Source organism: Rana temporaria, chromosome 1 (genome assembly GCF_905171775.1).
Source record: "Rana temporaria chromosome 1, aRanTem1.1, whole genome shotgun sequence".
Lineage (NCBI taxonomy): Eukaryota > Metazoa > Chordata > Amphibia > Anura > Ranidae > Rana > Rana temporaria.
The window spans coordinates 387,123,703-387,139,699 of NC_053489.1; the positions used below are offsets into that span (position 1 = coordinate 387,123,703).

Sequence of the window (15,997 nt, forward strand, 5' to 3'; positions counted from 1 at the left end):
CCAGTTTTCCCCCCGCCCGGAATGTATACGGCCGATAGAGCTGGTATGCTCCTCTCAGCCCACCGCAGGATCTGAGTGACCTCCGATGCCGCGGCCGAGCTTCTTGTTGCTTCTTGATGGTTGACATATGCCACAGTCGTTGCGTCGTCCGACTGGATCCCAACTGGACATCCCTGCAGCCTCTGTGACCACGTGGAAAGGCACCAGCACATTGATCGGCAGACGGGATTCGACCTGCGTCCAGCAAACCGGCATCGACTGAACGCCCCAGACACCTCCCCAACCAGGCAGGCGTCCATCGTGGTCACCATCCAATGAAAAGAAAGAAACGACTTCCCAGACTGAAGAGCCGGAGGTCTCAGCCACCAGATCAGGGATTCTCTGACTTCTCGTCTCAGCCGGATTTGACAATCCAGAAAAACAACGGAGATTTGTTCCACCTTGACAGGATCTCCTTTTACAGACTCGAGCGTGGAATTGGGCACAAGGTACCGCCTCGAAGGTGGCGACCATGAGACCCAAGACTTGCATGCAAAAGCGCAACAACGACCACCTGCGGGACGCCAACAGTTCCACCGCAGCCAGAAGAGTCTGCCAATTGTCCGAGGGGAGAAAAAAACCCTGCTTCTGAAGGGTCCAAATCAAGCCCAGGTATTCCGAGCGCCGGGTCGGTACCAACACCGACTTCTGGAGGGTCAGTACCCAACCGGACTCCCGAAGTGTCTGACTGGCGATCCTCCTCTAATACTGAGATGGAAGCTGCTCTCAAAAGGAGGTCGTCCAGGTAGCCCACGATAGTGATTCCACGCTGCCTCAGCAAGGTCAGAATCGGGGCCAGCACCTAGGCAAAAACCCTTGACGCCAATGCCAGGCCAAAAGGGAGTGCTACAAAATAGTAGGGCTCGCCCCCGACTGCAGACAGCAGAATTTCTGATGTCTGACACATATGGAGACAGGCGAGTAAGCGTCCTTGAAGTTCAAAGACACCAGAAAATCCCCCGGATGGAGTGCAGCGACCTCAGAGCTAACTGATTCCATCCTGGATCTTTGTAGTTTTACAAAGCAATTGAGAGTCTTAAGGCCCAGAATCGGATGGACCCCGTCCTTCTTAGGGACTAAAACAGACTGGAGTAGAATCCCTGAAACCTTTCCGGCAATGGCACAGGCATAATCAATCAGGGCGCTCCGACGAGCTGGAGGGAAAAACAGTTTGGAGGACAAAAGAGAACTCTATCTTGTCGCAAATTTGTTCGCAAGCTTGCAAAACCAGGGACGTTTTTTTTTTGTCCTTCAGCAGACATCTTATCTGTCTGGGAGCGCTTACCAGTGGCTCTGGACGGACGAAAAAAACACTTCTGAGCGGAAAAAGAGGGCCCTGGCCTACGGCGTGGCTCCTTACCTCTTTGGATTGTGGGAGTAGTGTGCTCTTACCCCCAGCGACATCTTTAATAATGTCATCCAGCTAGGCACCAAAAGGGAAAATTCACCAGAGACTTCTTAGAAGTCTGGTCCGCGGACCAACATTTTAGCCAATCAGGCGACGCAGTACCACCGCAGATACCAATGCTCTGGACAGCAAGAGGACCATATCCAAGGCCGAGTCGCAAACTCACCATGGATCAACTGGTCAGCCAGTTCCCCTCAGACCGGGGATGCCTGTTGCTTTTCCGACTCGTGGGGCAACAACTTGCCTATTCTGTAAATGTCCATGACACCAGAGCCGCGCCCAAAACAGGCCGCACTGCTGACCCCACTACCGTGAACAGGGACCGGGCCACCTCCTCGGCCCCTCTGTCTGCAGGGTCCTTGAGAGCAGGAGACCCCTCCACCAAAATCGTGGTTACTTTGTTTCACCTGGAAACCGGGGGTCCACAATCGGGGGAGATGTCCATATTTCAGGAAACTCTCCTCAAAGGAGTAATGGACCGCTACATATTTTGGGACTGAAAAGGCCCTTAGCAGTTGCTCCCATTCCATGTATAGAAACTTATCATAATAAGTCATGCAAGAAAACACCCTAGCAGTGCAGGACAGGTAAAGGGACCCAAAAGGGACAGACACCTCTGTAGATGCACCCGCCGTATCTTCTAAATGTAAGAGTCACCTGCACTGCGGTGATAAGAGCTCCAAAAAGTGCCTCATCCTGCGCTGACCCAGACATGGAATTATCCACACTGTCTGCATGGTCCTGGTCTGCATCCTCTGACACGTCAGACAGGGGCTGTGAGCCGCGGCCAGGCCCGAGTCTGAATCAGAGCTTCCCACAGAAAATGGTGCTGGGAGGGGGCGTCCTTTTAACCCCCTTGCCCACACACCACTTCTACCCATAGTACAGTAGGTGCAGGGGCACCAGTAGCCAATACAGGCATGTCTGGGAAGAAACGCCAGTTCTGACACCATGCTGACCCCACACGCCTGACATCCGTAGGGACTAAGGCAAGTTACACAAGTCCACCCTCCTAGCTGCCACACAGGACTCACCACCCCCGACCAGGCACCGCACAGCTGACGATGTCTGCCCTCTCCTGCGACTGAGGTGTTCCTACACCGCCGCCTGTGTTACTCTCTCTGAGGCAATTGTGCTGTGTTTGCGCCGGGAATGCCCAGCCGTGCCATCCTGCCGGAGCGGGAGGAACTGCTACTTACCCTTATCCTGCGTGGACTCGCTGGAAGCATTCCTGACAGACCCATCGCCTGCGTGGTTACGGTGTGGCTGTCGGCCCTGGCACACTGTGACATGGACATATAGCCTGGTCATATGTGTGCCCAAGAGCATGTAGCTCACCTGCCACCCCTGGAGCAATGGGGCCTGTCGTGGCCGACCCAGCGCATAGCTAAAAGTCTGCACACGCTCAATGGCTGAAACTGGGGGGACTACAAGGATCTGATGTCCAGCCTGTCACCCAGTCAGCAGTTGATAGTAGATATCGGTAACAAAAAAGTAGAAAAATCTCCAAGACCAATGGGCCTACAGGGAGTCAGGTCCTTCTCCTATGCTAGGCATAAAAAAACTGAGCTGCTGCATGCAGGGAGAGGGGTTGTACCTAGAGGGACTGCCCCCTGGGCGGTACTGTACAGTTTGGATTTGATGTTTTCTGCCTAGTCCTCTCCTAATAGAAGACTAATACCCTACCGTCAAGGTTGGTGCTGTGTCCGTCCATGAACGGAAGAGAAAAGTGGATTTATGTTTAAATGTTGTGTGTATGATGTTTGGATCAAGAAATGGGCCTGCAGACTGACTTTCCATAATTCTTCCACAACATTCAGAATGTCCTCATTGGATGGGGGGTGAAATTATCTGATTGTTTCTGATGTAAAGAGATTTGTGATGGATCAATTTTTTTTTTTTTTATGCAATTATCATTGGGATACTGTTGTGTGAGAGTAAGAGGCGTATGAATTTGTTCAGACCTTTGAAAAGACTGAATTTATTTGTCCCAAAAGATGGAGAAAAACTTAGCCCCTTTTTTTAACAAAAGGAGTTCAGCTGGTGTGAGGGTGTGTGAGGAAAGGTTGTATATCGTTATTGTGCCCTACTCTAGATTATTTCCATCCTTTTCTTTTTTGTTTCCCTTCTTTGATGTAATCATCAAGATCTCTTGACAAGGGACTGTACCTGTTTACAGATATTGTAAAGATAGAAGACTGTATGTTCATACCATTACTAAATGGCACCAATGAGGCCATTGGGGTTCCTGGGTGAGGAGAGGCTAGTCGGAGGCAAAAGGGGCTCCATGCTAGACAATGGTGAGCTCTTGTCTGTCTCTGTGTCAGGTCTGGTAATAATGGGGATGGAGGCTGCCTCTTTATCAATATGCAAAGACTTTGCATGGGACGTTAGGCCATTTTAATAATTATGATCATAACCTTGTGAATGGCTACGTTTATTTATTTTTTTATTCCTATTCTTCTTGATCTTATTGGATGACAAATTGGTGGAGATACCAGGTGTCCCACGCATTCCATGTGTCGTATTTACTGAGTCCTGTCCATTTTTGTATTCAGTAATATCACATTCAAGTTTATTTGTTTTTTTAATTGAATAAATTATCCTCATTCTTTTTTACATAATTTTCTAGTACATTTTCCCATTTGGGGTATAGACAAGAGGAACTGAACTCTAACTTTTCGATTGCTTTCCTGTACTTGTTGTTGTGCCAACTTTAATTTCCTTTCTTTCTGTTGTACAAGGATTTTGATCCATTTGATGGTACAAAATTCAGCAACCAATCTCCACTCTTTAATGAGGCCATCATCCAAGAAACTGCATTGCTTCTTGATATGAAGACCACTAGGTGTGATGCCCACATTTTTGCAAAAAAAAACTAAATCCCACCACTGGATGTTTTCATATTGTTTAGCATCTTGTAATTGAAGAAAAGCCTTTTTCATATGAATTCATTTTGAAGGCCATTGCTCCACGATCCCAGCCATCAGGGACCCACCCTGGACCAGGCTTCTATCTCTCACAGCATGGACACTGGCACCCCTCCATGTTCAATTGGCTGGTCTTCTGGATGGTATTAACACTTCAAAGCCCATGGGAACCAGTGTTGTATCGTTGGTATATGTTATGCTCTTTATCACCATTTTTCATTTCATAAATAAACATGAGTTTTTATTTATGGCATGATGGACTGTTGTGGTGCTCCTGCTTGATTATCTAGTCCATTGAGCGCTGCCCGTTTTTTTTTTTTTCTATGCTACATTTTTTACATGTTATTGGTCAGCTGCACTGGCTCTGGATGAGTTATATCCCCTCGGTTGTTCACAATAGTTTTTGATCCACATTTTCTAGCTCTTGAGGAAGTGTTTCTTTTAGGGTTTCTGAATTAAGAGGAAAGCCATCCTGAGACTATGAAGATACAAAAGCCTTACAAACGTTTTTCACTTTACTTGTATAACGGTGACAATCTATGATTGAATAGAAAGAGGGCTGTGCATCTAAACCATCATAAACCCTTTACATCCATGTGTTGGTGTGGTACATTTTATGTTAATAAAATATTACAAACACTAGCAAGTAACATATTCAAATATTTTTATAAATACAATACACAATTGTGACATATAAGGTAAACAAAAATTATAAAAAAAAAAACAACCTTTCTGAAAGAATATAGTGAACAAAGCTGAATCACAAGTATAGGGTTGCATTCACTTACATCACAGTTATAGGCTAAATCACTACTATTGAGTTAAAATTAAAAATTAAAATGTTTTAATTAAATTAAAAACTATACATACTGTAAGGAACACATTCATATTGGACTTCGAGATATTTGTAAGTCCCCGGGCAAGGGTCAGGAAATACATCTGGTCCAGCTACAACAGCACACTGTGTCCGATTATTGCATCTGAAATATAAAATATTTATTTTATTTATTTAAAGTCTTAATCACATTGTATAGTGTACCACATTGTCCCTATTTAAGCAGAAACAAACAAATATAAGACTTTCCACACCAATACATAGTTTTTGTTTTACATTATACAAACTATTGTACAAAGGGACTTTTTTGGAGCTTGTTTACACCAGTTGCTTTCAGGTGCATTTTTTGAAATGCATCTTAAACACAAACACAGTAAAATTAGTGTTTTCTAATCACCCTAGTTCACACCACTGCATTCTGTTCCAATAGTACAGCACCATGCATTATCTTGCAACAGAATGTGTGCAAAAACACATATAAACGACCTGGAATGCATCATAAACACACGTTAATGTCTATGTGGAAACACATACTGGGTTCAAGAATTGTGGTGTGAACTAACCCTTAATGAGAAAATACTATGTATAATGATAGGCCTAGATGTTCCATATTATGTGCATGTAGGAAAAAAAAAATACAAATAACTGAAAACAGAAAAATCGTAAAAGTCACACTCCTATTTAATAAGTATATTATGATTTATGGATCCTGTAATGCAATGTGAACATGCCAACTTTACTTTCAACTAAACCAATGCAGTTCACTCCCGCACACCATGGGGGAACACCGGTACAAGGAGCAGTCCGGCTTTTCCAAAACCCAATTTACCAGCCTCCGCAAATATCTTTTTAACCACTTAAGGACCCCTCACTGTATATATACGTAAATTTTTTAAAGATGGATATCTCGGTAACGGCAGCAGCTGCTGCCACAACCCAGATATCCATCTTTTCAGTGAGCGGTCCTTTAAACGATAACGGTAGTCATCACCGTTATCGGTGTCCGGAGAGGGCCCCCCCCCTCCCGCCGCTCTCCTGCGCCCTCCGCCGCTTACCGGAGCCGTCTGCAGCGGCGGAGGCGATCGGGTGCTTCCTTCTGCTCGGCTGGGATACGAGTGAGGGCCGTCCCCATAGCATAGCAGGGCGGAAGCAACGTCAAAACGTCACTTTCACCCATGCCTCTTAACCACTTAATCACGCCCTATAGACAAAAGACGTCTACAAGGCGGTTCCTTAACTCTGGGAGGACATCCATGGACGTCCTCCCAGAATCGCGCTCCCGCGCGCCCCCTGGGGCGCGCACATGGGAATGTCCGTGACACGGGTGACACACGGGAATGTCTGTGACCGCCGGGTCCTCCGGAACCGGCGCATCAGGGATCACGGTAAATCGTCGCTGATAGCGGCGGTTTACCACGTGATCGCTTCGTCCAATGATGGAGCGATCACTTGTAAACAAACCGGCGTCATGTGATGATGCCGGTTCCTCCCTCCCCTCTCTGTACCGAACGGTACAGTGTGAGAGGAGAGGGGAGAGAGCGGATGCAGCACGAGTGCTGTGGGCTGGATCTGTGACAAATGCAGTCACAGATCCAGCCATCCATCCCTGCTCAGCCATCCCTGCCCCATAACAATACTCTGCAACATAACCAGACTGTGCAATACTCTGCATTACCCCACAATACTCTGCAATACCCCACACTACTCTGCAATACCCCACAATAATCTGCAATACCCCACAATACCCTGCAACGTCGCCTATGGGGATTTTTAAGTAGCGAAGTTTGGCACCATTCCACAAGCGTGTGCAATTTTGAAGGGTGACATGTTGGGTATCTATTTACTCGGCGTAACTTCATCTTTCACATTATGCAAAAGAATGAAGAAAAATACTAAATTTGCTAAATTTTATAACAGAGACAAAGAAAAATTCATTTTTTTTACAGAATTTTCAGTCTTTTTTTCTCTTATAGTGCAAAAAATAAAAAACCCAACAGTGATTAAATACCACCAAAAGAAAGCTCTATTTGTGTGAAAAAAAGGACGAAAATTTTATTTGGGTACAATGTTGTATGACTAAGTAATTGTCATTCAAATTGTGAGAGCACCGAAAATTGGTCTGGTTATTAACCACTTAAGCCCCGGACCAAAATGCTGCCTAAAGACCCAAGGGGTTTTTACAGTTCGGGACTGCGTCGCTTTAACAGACAATTGCGCGGTCGTGCATTTAAATTGCATTCTTTATTGTGAAAATGACAGTTTGCAGTTTGGGAGTTAACCACAGGGGGCGCTGTAGGAGTTAGGGTTTACTTTGTGTGTGTTTACTAGTGTAGGGGGGTGTGGCTGTAGGAATGACGTCATCGATCGTGTCTTCCCTATAAAGGGAATGACGCGATCGATGCGCCGACACAGTGAAGCACGGGGAAGCCGTGTTTACACACGGCTCTCCCCGTTCTTCAGCTCCGGGGAGCGATCGCGACGGAGCAGCTATAAACGAAAACGTCGTCCCGGATCGCTCCTGAAGCCACGGGGACCGCCGCATGTACGGGGGGGGGGGTCCCGATCGGACCCCCGACCCACGTCAAGCAGGGCACGTATATATACGTACATGTGCCTGCCTGTGCCATTCTGCTGACGTATATGTACATGAGGCGGTCCTTAAGTGGTTAAGTGGGTTTACGTGCCTGGTGGTCAAGTGGTTAAAGCAGTATTTTCTTGTTGTCATTTTTTCAAATGACAAATTCTTTATTTATTTTTTTGCATTTTAGTCTAAATATGAGATCTTACATAGTTAGTTACATAGTTAGTCAGGTTGAAAAAAGACACAAGTCCATCCAGTTCAACCACAAAAAAAAAAAAAAAAACACAGTACAATCCTATACACCCAACTCCATACCCACAGTTGATCCAGAGGAAGGCAAAAAACCCCAGCAGAGCATGATCCAATTTGCTACAGCAGGGGAAAAAAATCCTTCCTGATCCCCCGAGAGGCAATCGGATTTACCCTGGATCAACTTTACCTACAAATCTTAGTACTCAGTTATTTTATGTACATTTAGGAAAGTATCCAGGCCTTTCTTAAAGCAATCTACTGAACTGGCTAGAACCACCTCTGGAGGGAGTCTGTTTTGACCCCAGATCTCATATTTAAGAGGACCTGTCAACGTCAAATCTGAAAAACAGGCAAGGTCCTTCACCACTTGACAACTGGGCACATAAAGCGGGATTCCACCCGCATTTTTTTTTTTTTAAAGTCAGCAGCTACTAACAGTGTAGCTGCTGACTTTTAATAAGGACACTTACCTTGTCCTACTTGCCCGCGCTGATGGCCCCCCGATGTCGATCCCATGACTGATGCAGGTCCCGCGCCGCCATTCACACTAGGGGAAACAGGCAGTGAAGCCTTACGGCTTCACTGCCCATTTCCTACTACGCCTGTGTGAGTCTTGTGCCGGCTTGTGAATGGGCGGCTGCTCTCTGAGAACACACACAGTTCCCAGGAAGCAGGGCGCCCCATTCACTAGGAGAAGGAGAAGAAGAAAACACTGCGGTGCCGAAGAGGCAGATTACGGACTTCCGCATAGCAACAGGTATTTCGGGTGAGTATAAATTTTTTTTGTTTCACTTTTTTTTTATTTTATTTTTTTAGGACTTTTGGCCAAATATTGTTTTCCTGGGTGAAACTCCGCTTTAAACACCCTTAATAACCAGACCGATTTTCAGCTTTCGGTGCTCTCACATTTTGAATGACAATTACAGAGTCATGCAACACTGTATCCATATGAAATTTTCGTCCTTTTTTTCACACAAATAGAGCTTTCTTTTGGTGGTATTTGATCACCTCTGCGGGTTTTTTTTCGCTATAAATAAAAAAATAACGTAAATTTTGTAAAAAAAAAAAATTCTTCATTTCTATTATAACATTTTGCGAAAAAGTAATTTTTCTTCATAAATTTGGCCAAAAATGTACACTGCTACATATCTTTGGTAAAAATAAAATTGTGGATATTATTTAGTCTGGATAAAAGTTATAGGGTCTACAAGCTATGGTGCCAATTACTGAAAATTGATACATTTGATCATGCCTGATGTACTGACAGCCTCTCTCATTTCTTCTGAAATCACCCCTTTTTGGAAAGCAGACATTCCAAGGTAGTTAGTAAGAGGCATTGTTAGTTTTTTGAAGTTGTCATTTTTTTCCCACAATTCTTTGCAAAATTAAGATTTTTTTTTTTCACACCAAATTGTCATTATAACAGGTTATTTCTCTCATATGGCATGTATATTCCACAAATGACACCCCAAAATATATTCTGCTGCTCCTCCTGAGTATGGCGATACCACATGTGTGAGACTTTCACACAGCCTGGCCACATACAGAGGCCCAACACTGAAGTAGCAACTTCAGGCGTTCTAGGAGCATAAATTACACATCTAATCTCTCAACCACCTATTACACTTTTGAAGGCCCTGGAGCACCAGGACAATGGAAACGCCCACAAAGTGACCCCATTTTGGAAAGCTAACACCCCAACGTATAATCTATGAGGCATAATGAGTCTTTTGAATGGTTCATTTTTTTCCAGATGTTTTTGGAATATGTGGAAAAAAAATGAAAACGCATTTTTTTTACACAAAGTTGTCCATTTATAGGATATTTCCAACACATAGCATGTACATGGTAAAAATTACACCCCAAAATATATTCTGCTGCTCCTCCCGAGTATGGCGATACCACATTTGTGAGACTTTTACATAACCTGGCCACATACAGAGGCCCAACACTGAAGTAGCGACTTCAGGAGTTCTAGGAGCATAAATTACACAACAAATCTCTCAACCACCTATTACACTTTTGAAGGCCCTGGAGCGCCAGGACAATGGAAACGCCCACAAAGTGACCCCATTTTGGAAAGCTAACACCCCAACATATAATCTATGAGGCATAATGAGTCTTTTGAATAGTTCATTTTTTTCCAGATGTTTTTGGAAAATGTGGAAAACAAATTTAAACGCATTTTTTTTACACAAAGTTGTCCATTTACAGGATATTTCCAACACATAGCATGTACATAGCAACAATTACACCCCAAAATATATTCTGCTGCTCCTTCTGAGTATGGCTATACCACATGTGTGATTTTTTTTAACAGCCTGGCCACATAGAGGCCCAACATCCAAGAAGCACATCCAATTTCCTTACAATCTATCACATTTTTGAAGGCCCTTCATATTTCTAAACACAGCATGTACATACCAAGAATTACACCCTAAAATACATTCTGCTGAGTAATGGGTAAAAAAAAAAAGATTACCTGTGGTTTTAGTAGTGCAATTTTCCACAGGAGGAGAGCCCTGATCCAGGCAGCAGACAGGGACGTGGTCAGCGACAGTGAATGGAATTGTCCAGACAGCAGGCAGGAATATTGTCCATAGTCGGTACAGACAGGGATACTGTCCATATACAGTCCAGTGCAAGTAGAAACATTGCCAGCAGTGCCAAAATATTGGTCCTGGTAGTAAGCAGGTACATGGTCCAAGTAGCAGGCCAGGAAAGAATGGGGACAGGGGTAGAGGCTTCTCCCACCCAAATCTCTTTGAAGCCTCCGGGCAACCAGACCCTAATCCGGAAATGAGAAAACTAAAAAAATGTATTTTCTTCATCCAGAAAAACAATTCTGGAGCCCCTCACATATGTGAGACCCCTGTGTTCCCACTAGCATAGCAGGGTGAAAGATCAATCCAAGAGGCAGGCAAAAAATGTGGTCAAACAGCCCAGGGTCAGTTCCAGCGCAGGCAGAGGTAGGTACAGTTAAGCGTTAGGCAGAAGCGTGGTTGTATAACAGGCCAGGGTCAGTTCCAGTGCAGGCAGAGGTAGGTACAGTTAAGCGTTAGGCAGAAGCGTGGCAGTAGCGTGGTCGTATAACAGGCCAGGGTCAATTCCAGAGCAGGAAGAGGTAGGTACAGTTAGGCGTTAGGCAGAAGCGTGGTCGTATAACAAGCCAGGGTCAGTTTCCTGGGAAGGCAGAGGTATTTTTAGCATTAGGCAGAAGCGTGGTCGTATAACAGTCCAGGGTCGGTTCCGGAGAAGGCAGAGGTATGTACAGTGCAGTGGCGTAAGGGGTGTGGAGGAAAATGACAGGAAATTTTTATTATGTTTACCATACTTCCCTAATAATGTTGGAAAGTATGGTAACGGCGGAAACATACACCTAAACAGAGGCCTGGTTGGGAAGGACAATCGGGACAATAAACTGTGGTGTCTCTTCTGACTCCTCCTCTGGAGCACACCCGGCATTTCTTCTGACGTCTTGTGCCTGTTTCACGGGGGGGGATTTTCTCAGGAAAGTGGCGTTCGTGGAGTCTGCTCACGCAATCAGAGCGTATATTTTCTGGTGGGCTTTTAGGGTACAAAAGAGCGGTGACAAATTATTCTTGGTATTGCAGATAGGATACAGGGTTTTAAGATTTTTTGTAAATAACATAAGTGTTATACAAGGCCAACGTGAAAAAATAAATGGAAACTTTTTTATACCAGTGACGGTATTTTCTTGTGGAAAGGTAGGGTTCAATCATCTGATCATTGAAGTCCACTCCCCCCATAAACAAATTATAATCGTAGATGCATGCTGGTTTCTGGACTGGAAGAAAAGAGAGAATATGTGGCGCATGATCCAATAGAGCAAACACAATGGGCTGAGGTATATAGAAAAGTCTAATAATCAAACAAGTCCAAAGATAATGTCCATGAAAGTCCTGGATTATAATAATATAAATGGCTGTAAGGGACACTTGGCGGCAGCACCTAAAGCAGAAGCGAAGCTCTGAAAGATTCAAAGAAAAAGGGGACAAGATGCGCCAATCTAAGTGCAATAAGCCCAAATTTAATGAAGAATATAAATAAAATAAATGTACATGTGCAGTGCCTACTCACAAACAAAAGTAGATAGCAGACACAGAACCGGAATGAAGGGGTGCAGGTTTTCGGTGATCAGATGCGTGCCTGGAGTCATTCGGTGGTATCAACTAACGGGTGTCCAAATCACGGGCAGCAGCAGGCTGATGGTATTCAATGTCCGGGGATAGAAACACCAGAAAGGCCACGGAGATTCGGCGTGCGCTTCACCGTGGAGCGCAGCGTCCCGCCGTCGCACCGGAAGTGACGTGGGAGTCCAGGCCAGCCAATGGGATTACGCGTTTCACAGCGTCAGCTGTTTCTTCAGATCCATGCTGTCCATAGAGGACAGATGTATTAAGAAGGAGCGGAACTGCTGTGATAGGCTGGCGGCAAACGTCGATATCAAACACGAAATGAATTAGACAGAGATAGCGAACATATAAACACTGAGCTAGCGCAATGTATAATGCAACAAGAAGACAACATTGATATATAAACCGGGCATCTTGGGACATTTTAAACACACATAGAAACGATACATGAGAAAAATTAGCATATTTAAAATACATGTATAAAATTTATATGTAATATGTATGAAAGCAAATAAAATTATTTTAAAAGTATTTTAAAAGTATTGTTTAAAAAAATATATTGTTTAAAAAATACTATTTAAAAAATATATATATAATGACAGTGTATCCTATATGGAAATAATCAAATGATGATAATAATGATACTGCTCATGCATACGCATGCACATACATATACAAACATATATGTATATATATATACACACATGTGCGTACATGCAAAGAATGTACACGTACATTTAAAAACAAGGGCACCATACACAATATAGTCCTAATCCAGGGTAACCATACGTATAATTAATAGGGAGGAGAAGGAAAGATCCAGGGGTCAAATAATATATTCCTTCAAATAAAAAATAGATATAACATATGATGTAAAAAATAAATAATAATGATGATGATGATGACTCTCTACTCCTATTATATCAAACAGCAACAATGGAAAGAAGTCATAAGGCACAGAATCACTATTAATATATGTGCATGGTGAATATCTAAAATAAATATGCACAATGAATATCTTAAAAACGCAAGAAAACTTAAAATAATGTTGTTAGTGTCAATTTCTTCATTCAAGCCATGCGGCGACATAGTGTTAAGGGAATAGATCCAATAAGTTTCTTGTTGACACAGACGCTGGAATCTCTCTACTGCTGTGGGGGTTTCAGGTATAGCTTCAATAACCCAAACTTGCAGTAGAGATGTATCACGATGATGGTGGGAAGCAAAATGACGTGCTACACTGTATTTGGGATTTGCTCCTTGAACAGCCCGCCTATGTTCGCCAAATCTCGTGCGAAGGGGTCTAATGGTGCGGCCGATATATAACAGGCCGCAAGGACAGGAGATACAGTAAATGACATAAGTTGTCAAGCAATTGTAGAAGGAATTCAGTGTGTATGTCTTTTTATTAGCTATAAAGTTCTTCTTACCATGCGGGACATTGACACAAGCTAAACATTTTGATTTTTTACACTGATACATCCCAACCAAGGGGATAAGGGTAAGTTGTTTGAGTCTTACTAATTTGGAGTTATCTGAAGGTTTGGTTTTACTAGGCACAATCTTGCCTTTAATGTTGGGTGCCCTACGGTAAGCAAATTTGGGTGAAGGGGTAATGGAAGAAGATAGATGAGGGTCCTGAGTTAAAATAGACCAGTGTTTTTCAAAAATCTTCTCCATTTTTTTGTGTTTGGCGTGATATTGGGTAATAAAACGAGTGATAGGTGCTGTAGTGTTTTTTTGGGGTGGAAATGGGGGGTCTCGCCCATACAAATCACAAGCATTTTGGACAAGATTGGGGGGATATCCCTTAGAGATGAACTTATCTTTGAGATTAGTACTCAAGTAATCTTCAGGTCTGGTACAGTTTCTTTTGAGTCGATTGAACTGACTCTTTGGAACATTATTAATCCATCTAGGATGGTGACAACTAGAATAGTGGAGATATGAGTTGACTGCTGTGGGTTTAGTAAAGTTCTTAGCACTGATAGTCCCATTGTTATGGAAAAGCTCTAAATCTAAAAAGCATATTGAGTCTGGGTCACTTACTGAGGTGAAACTAAGGCCAAAGGAATTATCATTGCAGTAAGCCACAAAATCAATAATACTAGTAATAGGCCCATCCCATATCATGATGATATCGTCTATGTAACGGCCATAGAACACCATATTTGCTGCAAATGGATTGTTTTTTATCAATATAGTGGGCTTCCCAGTCGTTATCGAATTGAAAATAATTGTGTTCCAAACAAAACCTGGTAGCTGAATGGATAAAATCAATATGTTGTGAATTTAGGTTAGAGTCCTCTTTAAGGAAATGTGAAACTGCCTTGAGTCCTACCGAATGAGGGATGGATGTGTAAAGAGACTATACGTCCAATGATACCCAATGGTATGTAGACTCCCAGGAATAGGGGGATAATAATTCGATTACATGGGTGCCGTCTCGAAGATATGATGGGAGGGCCTGGGCCAAAGGTTGTAAAAAGTGGTCTATGTATAAGGAGTAACTGGTGGTAATACTGTCCATAGAGGCCACGATAGGGCGGCCAGGTGGGTTGTTGATGTCCTTATGAATCTTCGGTAAATGATAATGATATGTTTTTTTCATGCTCCTTATTTATATCATTTACCGAAGATTCATAAGGACATCAACAACCCACCTGGCCGCCCTATCGTGGCCTCTATGGACAGTATTACCACCAGTTACTCCTTATACATAGACCACTTTTTACAACCTTTGGCCCAGGCCCTCCCATCATATCTTCGAGACGGCACCCATGTAATCGAATTATTATCCCCCTATTCCTGGGAGTCTACATACCATTGGGTATCATTGGACGTATGATCTCTTTACACATCCATCCCTCATTCGGTAGGACTCAAGGCAGTTTCACATTTCCTTAAAGAGGACTCTAACCTAAATTCACAACATATTGATTTTATCCTTTCAGCTACCAGGTTTTGTTTGGAACACAATTATTTTCAATTCGATAACGACTTTTACTTACAAAAGAGGGGCACAGCTATGGGCGCAAATTTTGCCCCAAGCTACGCTAACCTCACCATGGGTTTATGGGAAGCCCACTATATTGATAAAAACAATCCATTTGCAGCAAATATGGTGTTCTATGGCCGTTACATAGACGATATCATCATGATATGGGATGGGCCTATTACTAGTATTATTGATTTTGTGGCTTGCTGCAATGATAATTCCTTTGGCCTTAGTTTCACCTCAGTAAGTGACCCGGACTCAATATGCTTTTTAGATTTAGAGCTTTTCCATAACAATGGGACTATCAGTGCTAAGAACTTTACTAAACCCACAGCAGTCAACTCATATCTCCACTATTCTAGTTGTCACCATCCTAGATGGATTAATAATGTTCCAAAGAGTCAGTTCAATCGACTCAAAAGAAACTGTACTGGTACAAGTACCTGAAGATTACTTGAGTACTAATCTCAAAGATAAGTTCATCTCTAAGGGATATCCCCCCAATCTTGTCCAAAATGCTTGTGATTTGTATGGGCGAGACCCCCCATTTCCACCCCAAAAAAACACTACAGCACCTATCACTCGTTTTATTACCCAATATCACGCCAAACACAAAAAAATGGAGAAGATTTTTGAAAAACACTGGTCTATTTTAACTCAGGACCCTCATCTATCTTCTTCCATTACCCCTTCACCCAAATTTGCTTACCGTAGGGCACCCAACATTAAAGGCAAGATTGCGCCTAGTAAAACCAAACCTTCAGATAACTCCAAATTAGTAAGACTCAAACAACTTA

General features: G+C 43.3%; 1 protein-coding gene across 18 annotated transcripts in view; it reads right to left on the reverse strand.

The window, feature by feature from the left end:
* ADGRL3 (adhesion G protein-coupled receptor L3) overlaps positions 1 to 15,997 on the reverse strand; it is a 1,059,382-nt gene that overhangs the window by 797,951 nt on the left and 245,434 nt on the right. For all 18 annotated transcript variants that reach the window (XM_040322560.1, XM_040322545.1, XM_040322548.1 and 15 more), the window contains exon 4: positions 5,248 to 5,357. In XM_040322560.1, the coding sequence (XP_040178494.1) occupies positions 5,248 to 5,357 (110 nt within the window). The remainder of the gene's footprint in view (positions 1 to 5,247; positions 5,358 to 15,997) is intronic.